The 19611-nt window shown below is 46.4% G+C and overlaps 4 protein-coding genes across 8 annotated transcripts; all 4 read left to right on the forward strand.

Moving 5' to 3' along the window:
• Positions 1 to 120: 120 nt before the first annotated feature.
• On the forward strand, positions 121 to 12964 carry LOC105695047. 5 transcript variants are annotated; one of them, XM_012416273.1, is made up of 4 exons: positions 3949 to 4470; positions 5056 to 5253; positions 8272 to 9329; positions 10583 to 12964. In XM_012416273.1, the coding sequence occupies exons 2-4, from the start codon at positions 5105 to 5107 to the stop codon at positions 11848 to 11850; spliced, it is 2475 nt and encodes an 824-aa protein (XP_012271696.1). In that variant the 5' UTR covers positions 3949 to 4470; positions 5056 to 5104; the 3' UTR covers positions 11851 to 12964. The 5 variants fall into 5 exon arrangements, with proteins under 5 accessions (XP_012271694.1, XP_012271696.1, XP_012271697.1 ...); XM_012416274.2 differs by having other exon boundaries at positions 5084 to 5253; XM_012416276.1 differs by having other exon boundaries at positions 5098 to 5253.
• Positions 12965 to 13086: 122 nt separating this feature from the next.
• LOC105695049 lies at positions 13087 to 15293 on the forward strand. Its single transcript, XM_012416281.1, has 7 exons — positions 13087 to 13540; positions 13644 to 13884; positions 13947 to 14076; positions 14256 to 14416; positions 14481 to 14627; positions 14702 to 14926; positions 15007 to 15293. Exons 1-7 carry the CDS (start codon positions 13528 to 13530, stop codon positions 15167 to 15169), a joined length of 1080 nt encoding a protein of 359 aa, XP_012271704.1. The 5' UTR covers positions 13087 to 13527; the 3' UTR covers positions 15170 to 15293.
• Positions 15294 to 16710: 1417 nt separating this feature from the next.
• On the forward strand, positions 16711 to 17944 carry LOC105694914. Its single transcript, XM_012416056.1, has 5 exons — positions 16711 to 16752; positions 17146 to 17232; positions 17305 to 17389; positions 17505 to 17593; positions 17716 to 17944. Exons 1-5 carry the CDS (start codon positions 16711 to 16713, stop codon positions 17914 to 17916), a joined length of 504 nt encoding a protein of 167 aa, XP_012271479.1. The 3' UTR covers positions 17917 to 17944.
• A 214-nt stretch (positions 17945 to 18158) lies between these two features.
• Positions 18159 to 19609, forward strand: LOC105695126. The gene is made up of 4 exons (XM_012416441.1): positions 18159 to 18264; positions 18437 to 18581; positions 18693 to 18926; positions 19285 to 19609. The coding sequence occupies exons 1-4, from the start codon at positions 18199 to 18201 to the stop codon at positions 19590 to 19592; spliced, it is 753 nt and encodes a 250-aa protein (XP_012271864.1). The 5' UTR covers positions 18159 to 18198; the 3' UTR covers positions 19593 to 19609.
• Positions 19610 to 19611: the final 2 nt, after the last annotated feature.

Below are 19611 nucleotides of genomic sequence, written 5' to 3' on the forward strand. Positions count from 1 at the left end.
TCCAAAGGATGGACCCGTTTCCGCTCCTCTCGAATACGATGCGGATGACGTCTCGGAGCGACGCGTTGTCGGCGAGATCCTGCCAGGATTAGATATCCTGATCCTTTGAGTTAAGGGAGGAGAAGAGGAACCAGGACTTCCGGGATGGAGAACCCTGAAGAGCCGCAGAAACTCTTCCGGCTACCCGGGACCATCGAGGAAGAGGAGGAAGAGGTTCGCCACAGTGAGGCTGGTCAGGGTCCTGTTCAAGGACATGGCCACGAGGATCATCCTCCGAGGCCCGAGTCGCCTCTCTTGGCTCACAGGACACCTTCCGTACCTAGGAACGTCACCCTGGTCAGGGTCAGCACCCAGAGCAGCAGCATTGGCGGCGTTGGTCGCCAGGATTCCACCAGGTGAGTTTAAACCTGAGACTTGGAAAACGCACATTTTTTAAATTTTTATAAATAATTTTTAAAATATGAAATTTCATGGGTGTCGGGACTTCTTTCAGGACCTTCATACTTACGTATAGACAATACGAACGAATAGACAATATTAGACTTTGATGTTGACAATTACTCGACATTATCCGTCCATTAAACATCCAGACTGGATGTTGCTTGCTTGGTCACTTTTTTTTTTTTTAATTTTTACCTCCTGAAAATATCGTACTTAGCACCATTATGACCGATCTTACCCTTGTTAGGTGTTAAAGTGTGTCGAGCGTCAAGTGTCGATGTCAAGCTGAGTAAATATCTTTGCAAGATCTTTCGACACGGAAAGTAACTCAACATTTGAAGCACGCCTCCAAAGTGCAATTTTACCTCGTCTCGAGCTAATTAAATTTAGCGAGAAAATTGGAATATTATCATCGCACTATGGTACGCTTAGAATTCATTGCAAATTTCATGCTTTTCCATTACACGTTGTTATACAATTGCTAATTTCATTTAACGATTCGAACCAGGCCGTGTAAAGTCCATACGTATTTAATTAACAACGGTTTACAAATCTGAATGAAATTCCCAATACCCGTTTCATGAATTAATTTCAATCTCATTTAAACAATGTAACTGCCATTAATTACCTAAATTATGAAGAAGAAATAATGAGTCCCAATTTTGAGCGACTTCAAATTGGAGCACGTTGACTCTGTACAAGTCGTATGTAATCGAGGGGTTTACTTGGGCGTTTCTCGGGCTAACGAGAGGATTTCCTGTACAAACGATTAAAGTGGAAGTTTAATTGAGTGTTTCCGTATCGCCTTCCATCTTCGTATTCCGCAGCGTTTTGGCCGGAATAAAAATCGAGCCGGCGTGGATGTACAATAAACGCACCTCATATGACACTGTTTGCAACGTCGACGAGCATTTATCACGGTCGACAGCTGATAGCGTGACGCGCGAGTAAGCATACTCGCGTAACGCAATGTGCAAACAGGTGATGTCGGTGCGCGAAATTTTTTATTGCCACGAAGAGCGCCACGAAGACGCTGATAATGGATATCGTTGAAACGCGGAGACCCGCTTTTACTACACCCTGGATTAACGACGAACGTAAAGGAGATCCGTCGTTTACCTGTAAAGAATGACGAGGTACCTTGGAAAGAGTCGAGGAACACCTCGAAGACGATGATGGATTAGTCAAACGTGGAGACGCTTCGTTTAATATATAAAAAATTAATAATAAATGGAGTACATATGGGATCTGTCCTCGAGTCTTGGAGAATAACGACAAACCTTGGGAAGAGTCGAGGAACACCTTGAAGACGATGATGGATCAGTCAAACGTGGAGGTGCTTAATCGTTTATATATAAAAATTAATAATAATACATAAAATTAATAATGAACGAAAGGATGATTTTTCTATAATTCCGGGGGAGTAATAATGCATCTTGAGAGAGAGTCGAGGAACACCTTGAAGACGCTGATAATAAATACTATCGGAACGAGATCCTTCGCATATTGTACAAGATTAATAAAGGATATAACCGAGGTTTATTCTGAAGTCTTGTACAACAATGCAGAGGTACTCGAGGGACACCTCGAAGGAACTGATAATGAGGACTGAATTGAAATTGCACGAGATTAGGGAAGAATTTAAGCGAGGACTGTTATCACTTCTTCGGTATCGTCGCACCTGGGCAGGTGAATTAAAATCCGGAGTTTCGTCGATCAACGTCGAGTGTAATTTTCGTTATTATAATTTTCCGGAAATTCGAGAAATCGTCTTCGGTGATAAGAGGGGAAAAAAAAATACCGAGCGGAGAGAATTCCTGCGCGGATGCTCCGCAATCGAGTCGTCCGGTCCGAATCGGAGGGTGAGAGAAGAACGCTGTAATCTCGCACATTTATTATTAACTTAACCAGTCGTTAGTCTTATTAAGAGCGTTTATCAGAGCTGATACGACCTCGACACTGCTCGGTCGTAAAGTCCGTTTCCAGTGCGAGATTCGGCGCGAGAGTGGCCGGGTCGATCGTCGATATTAATTCGGAATCGCTTTTCGAGCTTTCCCGAAAAGTTAATCAAGCTTTATCAACGGAACTACTCGCCGATTATAATACCTCACCTATCTCTAAGATAACAATAAAGCGGAATAAAGATATGTAATGCCGCGCCGTTAACGTGCTCCAATTAGTGCCGCCATGTCGACCCGTTTAATGATATTCGCAAATTAAATAAATTATCAGATAAAATTAATCATTCAGTGCACCAGCAATGTGTTAAATAATTCCCCAGTGTTTTGTAATTGAAAGACAGACTTTCGCCTTGATATCACCTTTTTGACGAATTATTTGATAACAATTGCGCGAGTGAAGATGTTGACGTTTCCTCGAGTAATATCGATAGTTTGAAGAAGAAATCGACTTGCGACCGATTCTGAGGATGGAAGATGGCGGGATTTTCGAAAAAGCTTCCGTGGTTTTTCTATCGGCGATGGAGAGGGACCTTAAGCCGGACTCGTCGCAAAGATTTCGGAATTTCCAAAAGCGTGGACGACGCGACAGCCGGTTGGTTCATTAGACAAGGTAGAATTTCGCAGTGGTCATTTCTTTGTCGAATAATTGCGGGCTCTTCCCTCCTCCGATTTGCATATGCAAATCGCGACGCCGCTTTTCGTTGCGTTTATTTTGCCATTGTTACCTTTAACCGCTTCCTGTGTTACCGAGACGAATTTCATTAACGATGAATTCCACCTCGACGGTAGAAATTAGATAAGAATACGATAAATGGCGCGAAATTTGAATTTCGAGAAAAAACAGGCTGATTTGCTATTGCCTCCCGGTTATTTCATTATTAATCGCTTCCGGTAGATACGAAATGATAATTGGACCCGGAAGGGCCAATTGCTCGAAAGAAAATCATGTCACGAGATAAAGACATGTCTCGGTCGAATTGACTTTTGTCGAGAACGGAAACACGTGGGGCCGAGAAATTGACTTTCGCTGCGAAATGTCGCTTAAGGAGAATTTTAATTACTGTATATATTAATAACTATTCCTATTTGTCGCGAAACTCTGCAGTCATTAAGTGACTGTTTATATTATTTATTCACCTACAATTATTTATAGCGTCCCCAAATAATGAGATTTATTTTATTCTCATTTTTACCAGTTCTTATGCATTGCTTATGGGGTAACCGTGACATATACATGCATAAGTTTTAGTACTTGGCGCGGAACTCTGCCAAGACTGTATCCTCCTGATTAGTCCATTGTCTTGTAACGAAAATTATGAAAAATCACTCGATACGTTCCGAAACAATTAATAACAATTTCATGTGGATAAGATAGGAAGGAAAACCATCTCGAGGAGAATTCTCGCGACCGTCAGGGAATTCCGCGAGAATTCCGAGCGCGTGCTCACAGTTGCACCGATAAGGAGTTACCGAGCGGGGCGCTAATTTCGTGATAAGAACTGCCGAAGTCAGTCAGTCTGTCAGTCAGTAAGTCAGTCAGTCGGACAAACTTGGCGCGAATTAAACGAGCCACGTGTGCGCGGTTTATTATTCGGAGGACCCCTTTCAACCCTTTATCACCGAATTATTTTATCAAGCGTCTCTCAGCGTCTTCATATCTGGGGGACAATCGATTATGAATTTTTCATTTCATTTCTCGGATCAGCGGAATTATTACCGATGTCGTCCTCGGTATTTCGTCCATTCCTCTGGCGGCGTGCCGCAAGATTTGCATTCCGGGTTTTCGCAAATTGCCGGAGCAAACCGCTACTGTTAGTGACCGATAAGTGGAGGCAGCTGATCAGCTGATCGCGGAATATATAAAGCGTCCTGCGTACTGTCCGTGGTCAGTAGATATTTAGCTGGCCATCCTGTGCACCTTCTCGGGAGGACTCGGTTTCGTCGCTAAATCTTGCGGTGTAAACCGGTCGAGAGGCGGATTTACCCTTCGTTAAGAGGATGTCTTTTGATAAGGCGAAATTCCACCCGCGCGTTCCCTCCATTTTCATCTGGACATTTTATTCGGGAAGTAAGTGAGAGAGTGCTTGATAATTATTTTTAACGGCAATTTTTTCCCCGAAACGGTGAGAGGGCAATCGATGATTTTTTTTTTTATGACATTACTGCCTCTAGACACTTTATTTTTACATTTCATTCGGGATGTGTAGTTTATTCAAACAATAATTATTTTTAACGGCAATTTTTTCCCTGAGAAACGGTGAGAGGGCAATCGATAATTTTTTTTTTTATGACATTACTGCCTCTAGACACTAGATTTTTGTATCGTCGATCGATCTCCGATATCGTCACCTCTTCGAGTATTTTCAAAACTATGAATCGATTAATTCAATTGCGTCAAAAGGGCGTCGATAGTGATCTCGAGTACTTCTGATCGCCATTTAGATAAATCGCCTATCGGCAGTGATTTGGTGATCGATGATCGATAGGGTTTGATCGAAGTCATGAAATCGGTGATGCAGAATGTGGGGCGACTCTTTTTCAACTCTTCTTTAAAGAGACTCTCCAACTTTGTAAATGACGATAAATTATGTAGACTAATCGCATAAAAGCTCTCCTTGACTTCTCGCAAGAAAAATCCAAATTTTCCGCAGAGTTTCCTCATTCCTAATTCGCCTTATCAGTGAACCCTCGATAGGGTCGAAATGGACGGAGAAATCCCCAGAAATTCGTGTTCGAATGGACAGACACCTTCGCCGGATAGCGGCGAAGATCAAAAGCTCTTATCACCGTGGAATCGAAGACCGATCATCGTGCAGCCGCCGAAAAGTCCGAATGCCTCGTTCAGAAGCAGGTACTTCATCCTCCAGCTCGTTATCAGCACTTCTAGATTAATCCTAAGCTCAGTGAAGGAAAATAAAAATGCCGGAAATGAAGGAAAATAAAAATTATTAAGGGTGGCGTTAAGGTGATATGATAAGAAAGTGGCATTAAAGAGGTTTCGCGAAACTTTCCTTCGAACTTGGCTTACCGAATCGGTATAAACATTACAATGTGTATACAACGACTAAAAGGAAGGTACCCAAGAAGTATGAATTTTTGAAAAAATTTTTTATAGGCATTTTGAAAATTTTCCATAAAAAAAATAAAATCTCTTGGATGTCGGAATATCTGTCTTATAGCCTTCACAGTTAAATTGTAAATTTTTTAACAATTCGGAGGAAAGTTTCACGATCTCAGGCGGCACTTTCATGTCGGGTTAAATAAAACTAATGATCAAGATAGTCTGTAGAGTCTCGCGCCAAGTACATTTAATAGCATGCGTCAAAGAATTGTTCTTTAAGTTTACACAATATTTCTTTGGTTCAATGGAATTTATTTCTCAGTGTAACGGGCTAAGAACGGCTTGGAAAGTTTCTCCAGGAGAAATGAAGAAGAGTCGTCCCGTTGCGTGCAAAAATCCCTATAAATTTTCGAAGTGTGTTATTGAGATACGCACTCCACTTCGCGGGCGTCACAGACTGATTACTAATCGCGAGACTTCGATATTTATTCGATCCACGATTCCATAAATTACCATAATCAGCCGAAGAGAAGAGTGGGTTAATTTCAATGTTTATTAATTTCCCTCCCGACCGTTGGTGTATTTTTCTTCGAGGCGATCTTGTTTTTTTTTTTCTTGAAAATCGTTCCCTTGTTTCCTTATCAAGAGATATCCCTGGGATTTCGCAGGTCCTTTGATTTTCAACCGTTCACTGATTACTCATTTCGCTTCGATGAATTATTGATGACGGGTCATCAATATTTCATTGAACGAAAGAAATATTTTTTTAATCCAGTGAATAATTAAGTGACTGAAAATCGAATAAATTCTATGGGACGTTTTTTTGGAATTATTTACAACTTATTCCTTGCACTAAAAATATATTTCTTCGGTTCAGGGAATTTTTTTTCTCGATGCGTAGAAAGGGTTTCGTCAAATTCAATGTCAAGTGATTTTCATTCCGGCCTTTATGAATTTTTTTTTATTCCTTCCCAATCAGCTCATAATTTTTCTCGTCGATAGTATTGTCGCATCGATTAACGTCGTTGATGATAATTAATGTATCCCTCGATCTGTAATTTACAGCCCGATCCACCTCGAGTGTCAGTAGAGCGGAACGATTAGAAATATGGACTCGTTATCCTAGCCGCAGGCCTCGATAACGATTCCTTCTTTTCAGATACCTTATCACATGGCAAAATCCAATAGATTCAGCTTTTTCTTTTTTCCATCATTGTTCACTTCGGAAAGTCAAGAAATGTCCCCTAGATTGCGAGTAAAAAAATTGTACTTTCTAAGGGAAATTAATTACTCGCGAAATTCAATGAAGTGTATCTTGCTGAAAAAAAAATAAAAGTGTCCTGGTCTCTTAAAAATTAAATATTAAAATGAACATCGCATCCAATCGACCCTAGAATTTTTTTCATTGATAACAGCATATCAAAATCTGTTCGTCACGAGAATTTCTTCTCATAAATGTGATTCTCTATTTTCGCGCAGTCTGATAACGAGCGCTCTCGTTTCTTCGGCTTATCAGGCTCTTTCTAGGCTCACCTTCGATCCTAGAATTTCTCTGGGATATTTATTATTCAAGTCACGATTATGAATTTGCAAACGCGTCACGGTTATCTCGTTAACGCCTATGATAAGGACTTCTCGCGGCCTTTCGCGAAATTCTGTCATTTCGGCCAATGTCAGCCTTGAATTCGGGTCATGGTCGGCTTGAAGATTCTTTTAGAATTCCGTTTCTCTCTCTACTTTCCAGGTTTCGAGTCGTCAAAATCACCGGAGGACTCCTTAGGCTTATCACGGCGTGGCTGATAACGCGAATCATGGACGAGGTCGCATGGTCCGCTATCTCTTCTCGGTTTTGTGTCACGGTCAATCTCTGGCCCTAGAAAAGTACTATTTGGAGATCTCAAAGACGTCATTTGTAAACTGGGATACTGATAAAAAAAGTGGCGTGAGTCATGAATGACTGAATGAAACACGATAAAAAAGAAAATCCTGCAAATAGTAGACCATTAAAGCACGCGTGCTTTCATGACACTTTATTTATATTTCTCTGAAGGTGTATAATTTTTATCAATATTTGTAACAGTGTAGGTAGGGTCAATAGGGATTTATATGGACAGGAATTTTAATATAAAAAATTTCCGGCATGATATGTCGGGTGAAATTTCATTTTTTATCAGACCACTTTCATATCACCTTTCTCTATCGCGTAAGGGTCGATTTTTAATGTAAATTTGGGCGTTCTTATTTTTTTATCGGGCATCTAAAATCGGGATCGACACCTCTGAGATCCTCTAGGTTCCCAGGATCAGGAGGAATTCCCGGGCGCGAATTGACGCAATGTTTACACCTTCGGAATTGCGTAATTGCGGCCAATTACCGTAGACGTCGCGATTCGTTCCGGCGACGTCCGACGTCGCCGTAAATAACGAGAGGGATAACGTTCATTAAAAAGCCAAGGCTCTCCCCCAATGGCCAATTTGAAATTCAAATTCGACTACGTCACTCGGATGGGCAGGTTTTTACTTTTTGGGGACGCTCCTTGAGATGGTCTTCCAGGAAGTCCTTCCTGGAAGCCAGGTATTTAAGGTGAAGTTGAAAGTGTCAGGACAGAACCGAAGATAGAATCGAAATTGATGAGGACCTCTTTTTTATTCATTTTTAATTTCAATTTCTTACGTCATAGTCAAATACATTCGCACATTAAAAGTGCGCTGGTAGTGATTACGAATGGATATGAACTCTTTCGTATCAGGTTAATTTCGGTTAATGTGCCTCTTTGTTAAATCTGGAAATGAATTCCACTTATTCCAGGAGCAGATACCGACCTGGTCCAGTGCGGAAGCTGCGTCGTCGAGCGGTGTTAAAAAACGGAGAGTGCAACGTCCTCCAATCCAGGATCTCGAAGAGATCCCTGCGCTTCCTGCAGGACATCTTCACGACCCTGGTGGACACACAATGGAGATGGACGCTGCTCTGCTTCATCCTCAGCTTCCTCCTCTCTTGGCTAGGGTTTGCAGTGATCTGGTGGCTGATCGCCTTCACCCACGGGGACTTCGAAGAGAAGCACCTTCCGCCCTTCCAGGAGGAAAACGACTGGACCCCCTGCGTGCACAACGTCTTCTCGTTCACCAGCTGCTTCCTCTTCTCCATAGAGACCCAGCACACCATCGGTTACGGGAGTAGGTCGACGTCGGAGGAGTGCCCGGAGGCGATCTTCGTGATGTGCATCCAGAGCATCGCCGGGGTGATGATCCAAGCCTTCATGGTGGGCATCGTCTTCGCGAAGATGACCAGGCCGAAACAGAGGACCCAGACGTTGCTCTTCTCCAGGAACGCGGTGATCTGCCAGAGAGACGGCCAGTTTTGTCTGATGTTCAGGGTGGGCGACATGAGGAAGAGCCACATCATCGGAGCCACCGTCAGGGCGCAGCTTATCAGGTCCAGGACCACCAGGGAAGGGGAATTCCTGTCCCAGAACCAACAGGAACTGAAGGTCGGCACCGATGGGACCGGTGGGGACCTCTTCTTCATCTGGCCCAACACCATCGTCCACAGGATCGACCAGGAGTCGCCGTTCTACGACATGTCCGCCGAGGATATGCTTACCGAGAGATTCGAGGTCGTGGTCATCCTCGAAGGCACCATAGAGTCCACTGGACAGACTACTCAGGCTAGGAGTAGCTATTTACCCCAGGAGATCTTATGGGGCCATAGATTCGAACCTGTGGTCAGCTACTCCAAGGAGAGGCAGGGATACGAGGTCGATTATTCCCTGTTTGATAGCACCACCCAGGTTGATACTCCACTTTGCTCTGGGAGAGAGCTTGCCGAGTTCTACAGGGTCCAGGATGACCTGCGACATGGGACTGGTGAGTTTGCATGGTGTTTCTCGGCTTTGGGGCTTCTGGCATGCTTTTGGGTCCTGGGGTTTTGTCCAGGGTGGTCCTTGCTTGGTGGAGGAGGGATGCATTGGGAAGTGCATGGGGGATGAACTGAATCCTTGGGGCTGAAAATCAGGTCGTGAGAATTTAGGGGCAGATTCTTTATGGGTCGAGGGAATTTTTTCGGATGTTAGTTGAAGATGGAAATTAAGATCGAGCTGAATCCGATCGAGTGCCTGGCTTCTAGAAATGCTTCGCCTCCTGAAGACCGCCTGTCTTCTTTCCCCCTGGGTAACGACCTTGTCCTTGTCTTGACGTTTCCGGTGTCGGTGCACCTCAGACGGCGGAAGTCTCAGAAAAATCCCTAGCGAGCCGAAATCGAGTCCCATCGTCCTGCCGACCACCCACCAGATGGATTCGGGCTTTTTGGTCCAGCACCATGGGATCCAACAGGGACCACCGAAGCTTCAGATCGAGGGTTCTCCAGAAGTTTGAAAGGCAACCTTCAAGGCTTCAAATTTGAGATTTTCCATAAATCTAAAAGTCAATCTTCGGAGGGTTCTCTAGAGGTCCGAAAGACGGTCTTCCACCAGGAAGCCACCAGGAAGATCTTCAGTCCACCTCGAGACCACAATTTCAAGAAAAAAAAAAAAAACCACCACAACTCGCTTGCCACTCAAACTTCAAGCTCATGTCCTTGTAAAATCCAGAAATCATTAACCAAAGTCCTGGGAACCTCGACTGCTTCCTAAATGATTAAGAACTGAGTCATTAAGGGAATGAAAATAATTCATAAGATTATTCGATGTTATCTTAAAGGAATAGAATTGGTCTGAGAAGAACGCGATTGGGTAAACCCGGCCCGCTGTTATCAGATGTGTTATCATTCCACTAAGACCGTCCCGTGGGACGCGGATCTTGTTATCACCGTAACGCTTCCTGTGTCCTTGTGCCCAACTATACGTTATCGACGTGTTCCTTTTCTTTTTTCTGAATGCAAATGGGAGAGGAGATCACCCAATAACTATTCCACTATTTTCCTCTATTTTCTGTCGATTGGGTCAAGTATTTCCTAGCATGGTACCCCACAAAAACCAACATCGTGTTTAATCTCTGATAAGGTGTCTGGGAAGGTAACGCTGTGGTCTGGTGACAAGTGAAACCGAACGATCTGAAACATCTCGTAAAATTGATACCGATAATGACGGCGTAAACGTACTGAGCAACAAAGTGGTTTTCAGGTTTCATAGTAGACGAGGACGGGATCGCAGTGGATCCCCATCGCGACATCCTCCACCGATACTCGTCCTGCCATCAGCCAACATCCTTGCTTCGACATCCTGAAAGAACAAGAAGCACAGCCAGCGTGGACAGCCTGGAGGACCCAGGAAAGTTCTTCGAGTACCATCCCCATTGTTGTCATCCCCATCACCCAAGGGAGCCGATGAAAGAAGTCTTCAGGGAGTCCTACAGGATCCCAGAGGTGGACCCAGACGCGATCCAGGTGATGGCAGAGTCAGACCTCAGGAACCTGCCAGAAGCAGTTAACAGGGAGATCCTGAAGAACAGCAGAGAGATCGTCTACGAGGAGGAGATCCCAAGGGAAGAGAGCGCCCCCCAGGTGAGAGTGATGGCCAAGAAGGGAATCCAGAGAGTCCTGCAGGACGAGGAGCGAAAATCGCCCAGCGGGTCCAGGCGCAGCCTGGCGAACAGGGGGACGACCCACGAAGAGGAACGCAGGTCCTTGAACGGGTCCAAGAGGAACCTGAACCACGGAAAGAGGTACATCCTGGTGCTGGAGAAGCCTGAGTCCTGGAGCGAGAACGGGAGGCACTGTTGCTGCAGTAGGGAAGGATCAGTGGGGACCAGGAGGCACACAGGAAGCAGGGAACGACTGGAGTCCATCGGGAAGACCGTCCTGGGAGGAGCCAGAGGGTGTAAAGAGAGTCCCGAAGAACCCAGGTCCCGCAGGAGGAACGAGGATGTTTGCTTGGAGGTGTGTCGCAGGTCCTCGGACGAGGTCGCCATTGATGTCGAGAGGACTTCCAGGTCGGGGCAGGGTCCTGTCCAGGAGGTGATCCCGAGGGATAGACCTAGGACTAGAGCGGGATCGGCAGCCTCCGAGGACTCTTCTAGTCCAGACTCGACCAGGAGGGAACCGCTCCAGGTGGAGTGCCCCAGGAATCCTGATTTGACCCTCAGGGAGAGTGCTTCTTCTCCTTCGGAGTCCAGGTTTGCGGGGTCGGATTCGTCTCCTGAGTCGGGATTCGTTGGTAGCGATGGGCTAAGAGTCCAGGAGACCGCGGAGGCGAATTCTGCGCTGCTGGAGGTGGACACCGCGCACAGGAGTCACAGGAGGAGCTATGAACACGCACAGTTGCAGGATGTTAATGAAGCTTTGAGCGGGTCCAGTAGTGGGAATAGTGAAGAGGAGAGCGAAAGGGCTCCTTGCATCTCCAGTGAGAGGGATGAGCCCTGTGTTAAGCGGACCGTTTACACCAGTGTCTGACCAAGGCTTTTGGAGGGACCTTGCGAGGTCCCTTAGATTCTTAATTAATTCATCATTAATCCGCGTCATTAATCTCGCCTGGTCTTCAAGTGCCTTAATTAATTCCAGATTTTTTAATCTTTCGAGGATGGGTGTCCTAGAACTGATTCTCGCGAGTGCTCCTACACAGAAGACGTTTGTCGATCGTCGTAGATCGTAATTATTTATAATTCTTGCGTGAAGGAACCGTAGAGAACTTTCTTCCTGATTTCCAAAGTCGTCGAGGGTCTTGCTCCGATTTCATGAACTCGACGTAGAGGAGCGACAAGACTCGTCCATCTTGTAAAATGTGGACGACTGCGGTGTAGTGTTAAGTACTTCTTTGAGCCTCTTTAAGAGCACTTCTTTTTAGACATGAGTTTGTCCGCAGCTTTTCTCGTAGTACGTCGATGAACAATTGTACTCGCGCTTGTACTTTTCGCCTGTAAATATTTATTAGATTATTATTTTTGTTTTTCTTCAAATCTTGGGTCTCGTGAATTTCGGATTTTCCGATTTTTCGGCCTCTGCGTTCCACGGATGTCGGCATCCTTTATCTTCCCGCGATAGTGATTCGTTAATATTAATGTTAATATGAATATTTATTGCTACCGAGGTTTACCGTAGCACGTGTTATTTGTACATAGTCGGAGTAGAGAGGTGGAGTCGACGGAACAGGTGCGACGAAAATCGGGAGGCGTTTTTTCATTTCCGAGCGTACACTTTATTTTTTTTTCCTTGTGTACTTTCTGCGTAATTGCATAATTACCCCCCGTAATGCGTAAAGACGATGCAATACCTATGCAATCTGCCAACAATGTCGAACAAGTGCCACCGCAAAGCGTGAAGTAAGCATTAAAAAATCCTCATTGACGTCTCTGCAAATTTTGGTACAGTTGAGTAATGAAGTACTCGAGCAGAGTCCTAAGTGAACAAGGACCGGAACTCGAGGATATTTCTTACGACCCGTAAGGTCGAAAATCATACAGAAAGGTTTGTCATGAATTTTCCGCAAGTTTTTCCCCACGTGGACGCACCTCCACCGAAGTTCCGACATTCCGAATAAAAGTCCGCCCGATCGTGAGATCGAACCTTATGCAAAACAATTGTTCATATCCTGTATAAATCTCCCTCTCCTGTTTTCTATTTTGCCTGGTATTGCGTTCCGAGCAAGAACACGAGCCTCGCTCGTCACGCCGGGGTTTCTTTACGCAAAGGATGGCCCTTAGGGGGTGCAAGCCTGAAACCCGGTTAAATCTACCATACCACGGTCAAGGAAGTTCCAGATAAAAAATCCTACCAGGAACAATGGCTCCCCAGGAAAGTACCCCCGCACCCCGGAGTCTCTCGTCCCTGAGGAAGGCCTCGGAAAAAAATGGAGAAACCTCGAAATCGACAACAAATGAAGATCTACCCCCGCAGGGAGGTTGACGTTGCTTGAGAAATAACCTCGGAAGGCTCTACCGAGTGGAGGCGCGACTCCTGGAGATTTATCAGGACATCCCCCAGGACTCTCTCTGTCTCGCTGGGTGCTCGCCTTCGCGGTCGCGTCCACTCGCGATTTCGAGGGTCGCGAAATGCTGACGCGGCCGACGTGGCTGCGAAGTGGCCCAAGTCGAGTGAGGATTCTCACTCAGTCTCGGGTGTGCTCCCCTTGGAATGGATGCCGATCGTAAGTAGACCCTGATGTCTCCTCTCCATATCTGCGGAAAGCAATGCGGAACGCGGAATAACCTGCCTCCGATTTGGCGCGAGCCTCGTCCTCTTCTGTACAGGTCGCCTCGAGGAGGACCGACGACCTCTTCTGGGTGTGGCGGAGGTGCTGGACGGGTTCCCAGGTCGAGGTGTCCGAGAAGCGGCCGTTGCCCAGGGTGTCGTCCGTTTCCTCGGCGAGTGGCCAGGACACGTGCAGGCGGCTTTGTCCGCTGCGTGTCTCCTCCTGGCGGCCCTCTTGCTGCTCGGCCTCGTCGTCCTCGCCCTGGCTGCACCGGGTCCGGGAGACGAGCGTGGGTGCAGGTTGGTTTAATTTGTATAAATGTAATAAAAATAAAATATTGAAATTCTATTCCTCGATTCAGACGCACGAGGGACCTCGGCGTCGGGGATGGTCCTCTTAACGTTTACTTCCTGAAGCACGCCAACAGGACTTGGTCCAGGGAAGAGCTTTGTCGAGTCGAAACTGCGGCCAGACATCATCCGGACGCGAAGGTGCGTGGCTTTCCCGAAATTTATATTTATATTTAAATCCTGGGTAATTTAGGTGAGGTCGGAGTATCACCCTGAGCACCCTTGAGGGGATGTGAAAGTGGCATCTGAAGAGTCAATCGTTCGTGGAGCTTCTTCAAGGATACTACAAAGAAACTATATCACCCTTATCGTGGTTCCAGGTCTATCTAATCGGACTACAGGCTGAGGAGCCGTCCAGGAGACGCCCTAACCTGGGGATCCTGTCGAACGACTCCTCGGAGGAGCGACTGAGAGTCGAACTGGCTCGCAGGAACCTCAACCTGGAGAATCTGGATCTCGTCCTAGAACGATTCTTCCGAGGGTAGGTCATACCTGACTGACGCTTCAGTTTGTATAATTCTCATACATATCGTCTTAATCTCCAGGTCCAAGCTCTCGGACTCCTGGAGGAACATGAGCCTGGAGGACCTTGAGACGGCTGCAAGGGCCCACGTGCTCTGGAATTCCCCGGGGATCGCCCTGGACCCCGGGATGTACTTCGGGCTGAAGCATGCCAGGAGATTCCTCTGCGAGTATGTACTTAACTAAATATCCCTTTGTCATCCTTTGATCCGTTTGCACCAAGACAGAGGATCTGCTCCAACAGTGTCGACCCCTCTTCCGTGTCTCCCGTGGTCCAGGGCGATCCCAGGGGAGCAGAGGACTGCAAACCCGACAAGAGAGCCACCATAGGGTTAGGTGGAGATCTTCAGGCCACGGGGGTTCCCTGTCAGGCTTTCCTAGGGTTCCTCATCGGGGAGATGTCCAAGACTCGATCCGCGTCCGAGAAACCGTACACCCTTAAGCAAGCTGCTGAAGAGTTCTGCTCCAAGTATATTATAGCCTACGGATAAGCCCACAGAAAATACTTAAAAAACCATGTAGAATCCATTTTATCGAGTATCTTTGCAGGATGGAACGTTGCCCTGAAGTCAGGATGGTGGACCTAGGGCGAGAGAACACTTCGGAGGTCCTGTCGTGTCCTTCCATTTTCCCGGAGAAGACGTCGACCGATCTGAGCCTTGTCCAGCTGGAAATCGGATCGAGAGAGAATCACCTTATCACGACTCGATAAACATAATCAAATCGACGGTGACCTCGTGAATCCACCGCTCGATTTTTACTCGAGGCACTTCAATCGTTTATAAAAGACCGAATGTATAGACGTGTCGAATAAACGGAAAACGGACTGCCAAAAAATCTCTTTAATCTAAAAACGTCGATGACGATTCCATTCATGTAGGTTTTGGAGTCCTGAGGAAGTTCATCGAAATGTCCTGCATTCGTAGAGCCGAAGAACTCCTAGACACAGCCAGAGCTCCACCGCTAGATTTGAAAAGGATCTCATGATATTTTCACATATATATAATGACCCTTTCCTATCACCTTAAGCTGATGAATTCCGTATTCACGTTGTAAAGTTTGAAACGATTCGGTACACTCGGTTTGGAGAAAAGTTTCATAAAGGATCGATCCCTCGGATGGCACTTTCAGACCCCCTTAAGGATATGATCCCAATAGAGTATAAAGAAAGACATTCATGTCTCGGTACATACAAACGACGAGGCAGGTGACGGCGGTATAAAGGATCGCAGTCTGTAGTCGAAGATTTCCAAGGAAGAGCCAGGAGGCGACGACGGCGTCCCCCACGTCACAGGTAAGGTCGGCCAAGCACAGGGCGATGGATGGCAGACTCCAGCGAGGATTCCTCTGATAAAGAGTTAAGGTGATATGAAAACGGCGTCGAAGAGGTTTATGAAAATTTTCTCTTAATCGGGTCGTCGAATCGCTTCAAAGTTTACAACATTAATCCGGTCCAGAAAGAGAGCTCTAGGTCTCTCGACAGAACTCACCGAGAAAAGGGAATACAGGAGCATGCCAGCGGCCAGGGAAGAGACCAGGGAACGAGGAAAGGAGTATCCAAGACTCAGGGTGACAACCGCTTTGTGCGCTGCGAAGCCCTTAACGGGTCTTCCGTTCTCCAGGAGGCTGTACTGAGATCGGCCATAGCGCAGTCCATGGTAGCTCAAAGCCAGGACGGAAAGGGCCATCAGGATCGTCTCCAAGGCTCCGGATTCGCGAAAACATGGCTTGGTCTTCCCCAAGGACCGTTTCTCTTCAGCTAGCTCTTCGAGGTCGTGAAATTGCGGGGGCGAGGAGAAGCGTCCGGGGTTGGTCAGACGCGAGGGGAATCCCTCGGGGAATCCTGAGAGCCTTCCTGTGATTTTTCCTGGTCTTCCCTCGGGACTTCTCCTCGTTTCTGAACGAAGTCCTGCGACCATGATACAAGCTGACGATTGGTCGCAAATTAAATGTAGATCATGTAGATGGTGACTGCTCTTAGGAGCCGGTCCGAACGTCGCGAGGTCGACGTTCGCAAAGTCATCTACAATTGGCGTTTTCTCTCCTTTTAGTACTTCACGATGCATGCAATATTACATCTAACTTCAGTTCATACATTTGACTATCGCGCTCTCTGGTTGCATTTAAGCGCGGAAAACTTGGACCGAAAACTCGGTCCGAGATCTCGGATCGACATGTCGCCTTTTGGAGCTAGATCGGCTCAATGAGGCTACAAGAAAATCCCCAAGTGCGGAACATTAAAGGACCGGGAAAATGGCCAGGAGCCGGAAACGGTGCGCGAGTTGCGGAATTCTGGCGATTATCGAGCGAAATCGCAAAACCGTAAGTGACGTTTCGCGCCACGTGCGGTCAGAGTTTGCGCCTGCGTCGTTCCGCAGCATCCCGGGCGGGAGGAAATCTCGCAACATCTTCCTCAGGGAACTGAAATTTCCGCCCGAGTGGGAATGGGCATCCGCATCCGCTTCCGTAGTCGGCGGAAAATTTCTGAAAATCAAGCGGGGCATCTTGTAAGTTCCTCTTCAGGGCCCTCGAATTGCGGAATGGCGAAGACGTCTTCGGAGATTCCTAACCTGGATGAGCGAAAGAATTTATTAAAAAAGTCTAACTGTTCATTTATCCGAATAATCTACCTGTTGAATTTTCTCAAATAAAAAATGTATTTCACCTAAACTCTGCCTCTCGTTTTAGCGCATCGGACGATTAGCCTGCACCGTCTGCGACCATAACATCATGGGGAACCCCATCTACGTCATCGTGTTGGGCCTCATCGGGACCGTGAGTTCATCGCCATGAAATGTCATCATTCGAGGTCGAGCTAAAAAGAAAAAACTCGATTTTATGCCGCAGGTCATAACGGCTCTCGATGTTGTAAGGATAATGAACTGCAAAATGCCTCCTCGATACCCAAACCGATCTCGAAGCAAGCAAGTGGGTGAGTCTTGTGGCGATAAGCGAACCGTTATCGATAAATCAACATTTTTTATAGCGATCGTACACCCACGGGTCGAGAGGCTTTCCTGCTGATTAATTCAACATTTCATCCACAGTGCCCGTCGACGTAGAAAGAGACTTGAAGCTGATGACCTCGATCCTTGGAATCGAACATTACACCTTGATCATGTTGGGCGTCATCACGGTGAGTTATGACTTGTTTATTACGTGAGACTTTAAAGACGTCATTTTGCTCGCCACGTCGTTCAAGAAACACAGGTGGACATAGTCGAAGGATGATTCGCTTTCGTTGTCTCTTGTCTTCAGGAATACCCCATGCTGCATACCCCATGGTTGCTGATGCAGCTGTGCGTCCTCGTCGTGGAAGTGGTGGTCTTCTTCGTGCGACTCTTCCTGGACGGCTTGCACGTAAAGCGAGGTGAGATGTTCCTGGCCATTCTGACAATACACAATTGGTTGCAGGTCTTCTGTCTGTTTCATCGTCAAGCTCTTCAGCCGGTTCCATGACAAGTCGATAATGTCACTCTCTGTTACGTCCGTCCTCCGTCTTCCAATAAATTACTATCGCATCGTGTCTCCCCATGCATTTCCTCGTCACTCGTAAAGAAAGTCCCCCTGGGGACCGACAAAGGAACTATCGCGACATCGTTCGAGATCTTGTCGCGAAACCACGTTCAGCCCACTGCTCCTTGAAGGATCCTGGTGGAGATCCAATTATCGGAATGAACGGCGTTCCGCGGCTGGTAAGGACGTCGACGTTCCTGCAAACTTAGTTCTCCGATAAGAAAAATGATTGGCAACGAATCTTCGGCAGAGGACCGACATGAAGGCCGAGCAGGAAAGACTGTCTCGAAGGTACGACCCTTGCTTGTAACAGCCATTCCGTCGCTATAAATAGTGTACACATATTTTGCGTTAATCAAATTGTACTGTGACAATTGGCAAAATATTTTGCCCAAGTTTTTGTACACCAAAGGTATTTTTATAGAGCTGATAGCTACCTTGTCATCATTAACCATGTGTCCAGGTAGAAGCTCTCTACGTCGGTCTGATGTGCTTCGCCGCCACGTGCTTGAGTTCGGTTTCCCTGGAGGTTGGCACAGGATCTCCCCTAGGTCACGCAGTGACATCCAGATCCGCAGCTTTCGACGCCCTTTTCCGTCGTAGTTATGGTAATAGACAATGGCCAAACCCTGGAGAAATAATTAATGACCATTTATGTTATGAAAGGAGTGTATCCGCAATGGACCATTTTCGCCCTGTTCACCAGGACCACTTTGCAGGTCTCAAGATCAAGATCCTGGCCACCAGCGTCATCTCAGGCTTCATCTCGACCATAATGGTGGCTTGTGGGGATAAATACGGGAATCCCTATCTCTACATCCCCTGGCTTATCAACACCCTTCGAGGAATGGCTCTTCGCGAAGGCCCTGCTCTTCTGGACATGATTTATGCTCTGCTTCCTGACGCTGGCGTGCCTTCGGGAACCTTCGTCTTCATCGCGCTTCTTCTATACGGTGAGCCAGTGATGTTTCTTTCAATAAATTCCAAAATGGCGGCAACCAAAGAGTATGTCCGGCGTCTTTTTTAAAGCACGACAAAACGCCTGCTGAAAGATATAAAGATCGTGAAATTGTATTATATACATTCTGTTTAAAAACGTAAAAATTACAAACTACAGTAACAGGTACCGTGTACTCGGAATTGTTCTTATATCCATTGAAAAGACGAGGTCGCCAGGGAAGAAAGATGGCCGCCACTCCATTCTTCCTCTTGTGCCTTGAACTTCATCCTATTATTTTTAAATCCATATATTTTCCTTTATTTCACATCTATTCGTCTAGAATACCTAGAATATCGTGGTTTTCGGTGCAGTCGAGGAGCTCTGCCTATGGAACGACGTTTTCTCCAGCTTTCAACGTTGTTGGGCCCAATACAACGACAGAAAATTCCGGACTAAGGAGAAGAAGGAACGTCGAGGCTATTCTCGAAAGAACGTGGATTTTGCTCCCGAAGAGGCCGACCTCGAAGAAGAATCTGAAGACATACCGAAATCAATGAATTCCTCACCTGCACAGATGGTATCTTCGGGATCCTCGATTGTCAATCAACGAGCCAAAAACATCCTTGCCGAAGGAAAAGCTCGCACGGGTCGCAGTCGATTTACTCAAGTCACCGGTTGACACTTCTTTCTCTTTGGAA

The sequence above is a fragment of the Orussus abietinus genome, unplaced genomic scaffold (assembly GCF_000612105.2).
Source record: "Orussus abietinus isolate OABI.00-Male unplaced genomic scaffold, Oabi_2.0 scaffold86, whole genome shotgun sequence".
Classification (NCBI taxonomy): Eukaryota; Metazoa; Arthropoda; class Insecta; order Hymenoptera; family Orussidae; genus Orussus; species Orussus abietinus.

What these genes read in the sequence shown, in the direction of transcription:
- LOC105695047 (XM_012416271.1), top strand. Translation starts at nt 145, where the DNA reads ATGGAGAACCCTGAAGAGCCGCAGAAACTCTTCCGGCTACCCGGGACC. An exon ending in GGTCGCCAGGATTCCACCAG is followed by an intron (nt 396 to 8,271) that starts GTGAGTTTAAAC and finishes CACTTATTCCAG; the next exon opens with GAGCAGATACCGACCTGGTC. An exon ending in TGACCTGCGACATGGGACTG is followed by an intron (nt 9,330 to 10,582) that starts GTGAGTTTGCAT and finishes AGTGGTTTTCAG; the next exon opens with GTTTCATAGTAGACGAGGAC.
- LOC105694914 (XM_012416056.1), top strand. Translation starts at nt 16,711, where the DNA reads ATGGCCAGGAGCCGGAAACGGTGCGCGAGTTGCGGAATTCTG. An exon ending in TGTTGGGCCTCATCGGGACC is followed by an intron (nt 17,233 to 17,304) that starts GTGAGTTCATCG and finishes TTTATGCCGCAG; the next exon opens with GTCATAACGGCTCTCGATGT. An exon ending in ATCTCGAAGCAAGCAAGTGG is followed by an intron (nt 17,390 to 17,504) that starts GTGAGTCTTGTG and finishes TTTCATCCACAG; the next exon opens with TGCCCGTCGACGTAGAAAGA.
- LOC105695049 (XM_012416281.1), top strand. An exon ending in GACATCATCCGGACGCGAAG is followed by an intron (nt 14,077 to 14,255) that starts GTGCGTGGCTTT and finishes TCGTGGTTCCAG; the next exon opens with GTCTATCTAATCGGACTACA. An exon ending in GCTGAAGAGTTCTGCTCCAA is followed by an intron (nt 14,927 to 15,006) that starts GTATATTATAGC and finishes GTATCTTTGCAG; the next exon opens with GATGGAACGTTGCCCTGAAG.
- LOC105695126 (XM_012416441.1), top strand. Translation starts at nt 18,199, where the DNA reads ATGATTGGCAACGAATCTTCGGCAGAGGACCGACATGAAGGCCGAGCA. An exon ending in CAGGAAAGACTGTCTCGAAG is followed by an intron (nt 18,265 to 18,436) that starts GTACGACCCTTG and finishes CCATGTGTCCAG; the next exon opens with GTAGAAGCTCTCTACGTCGG. An exon ending in CCTTTTCCGTCGTAGTTATG is followed by an intron (nt 18,582 to 18,692) that starts GTAATAGACAAT and finishes ACCACTTTGCAG; the next exon opens with GTCTCAAGATCAAGATCCTG.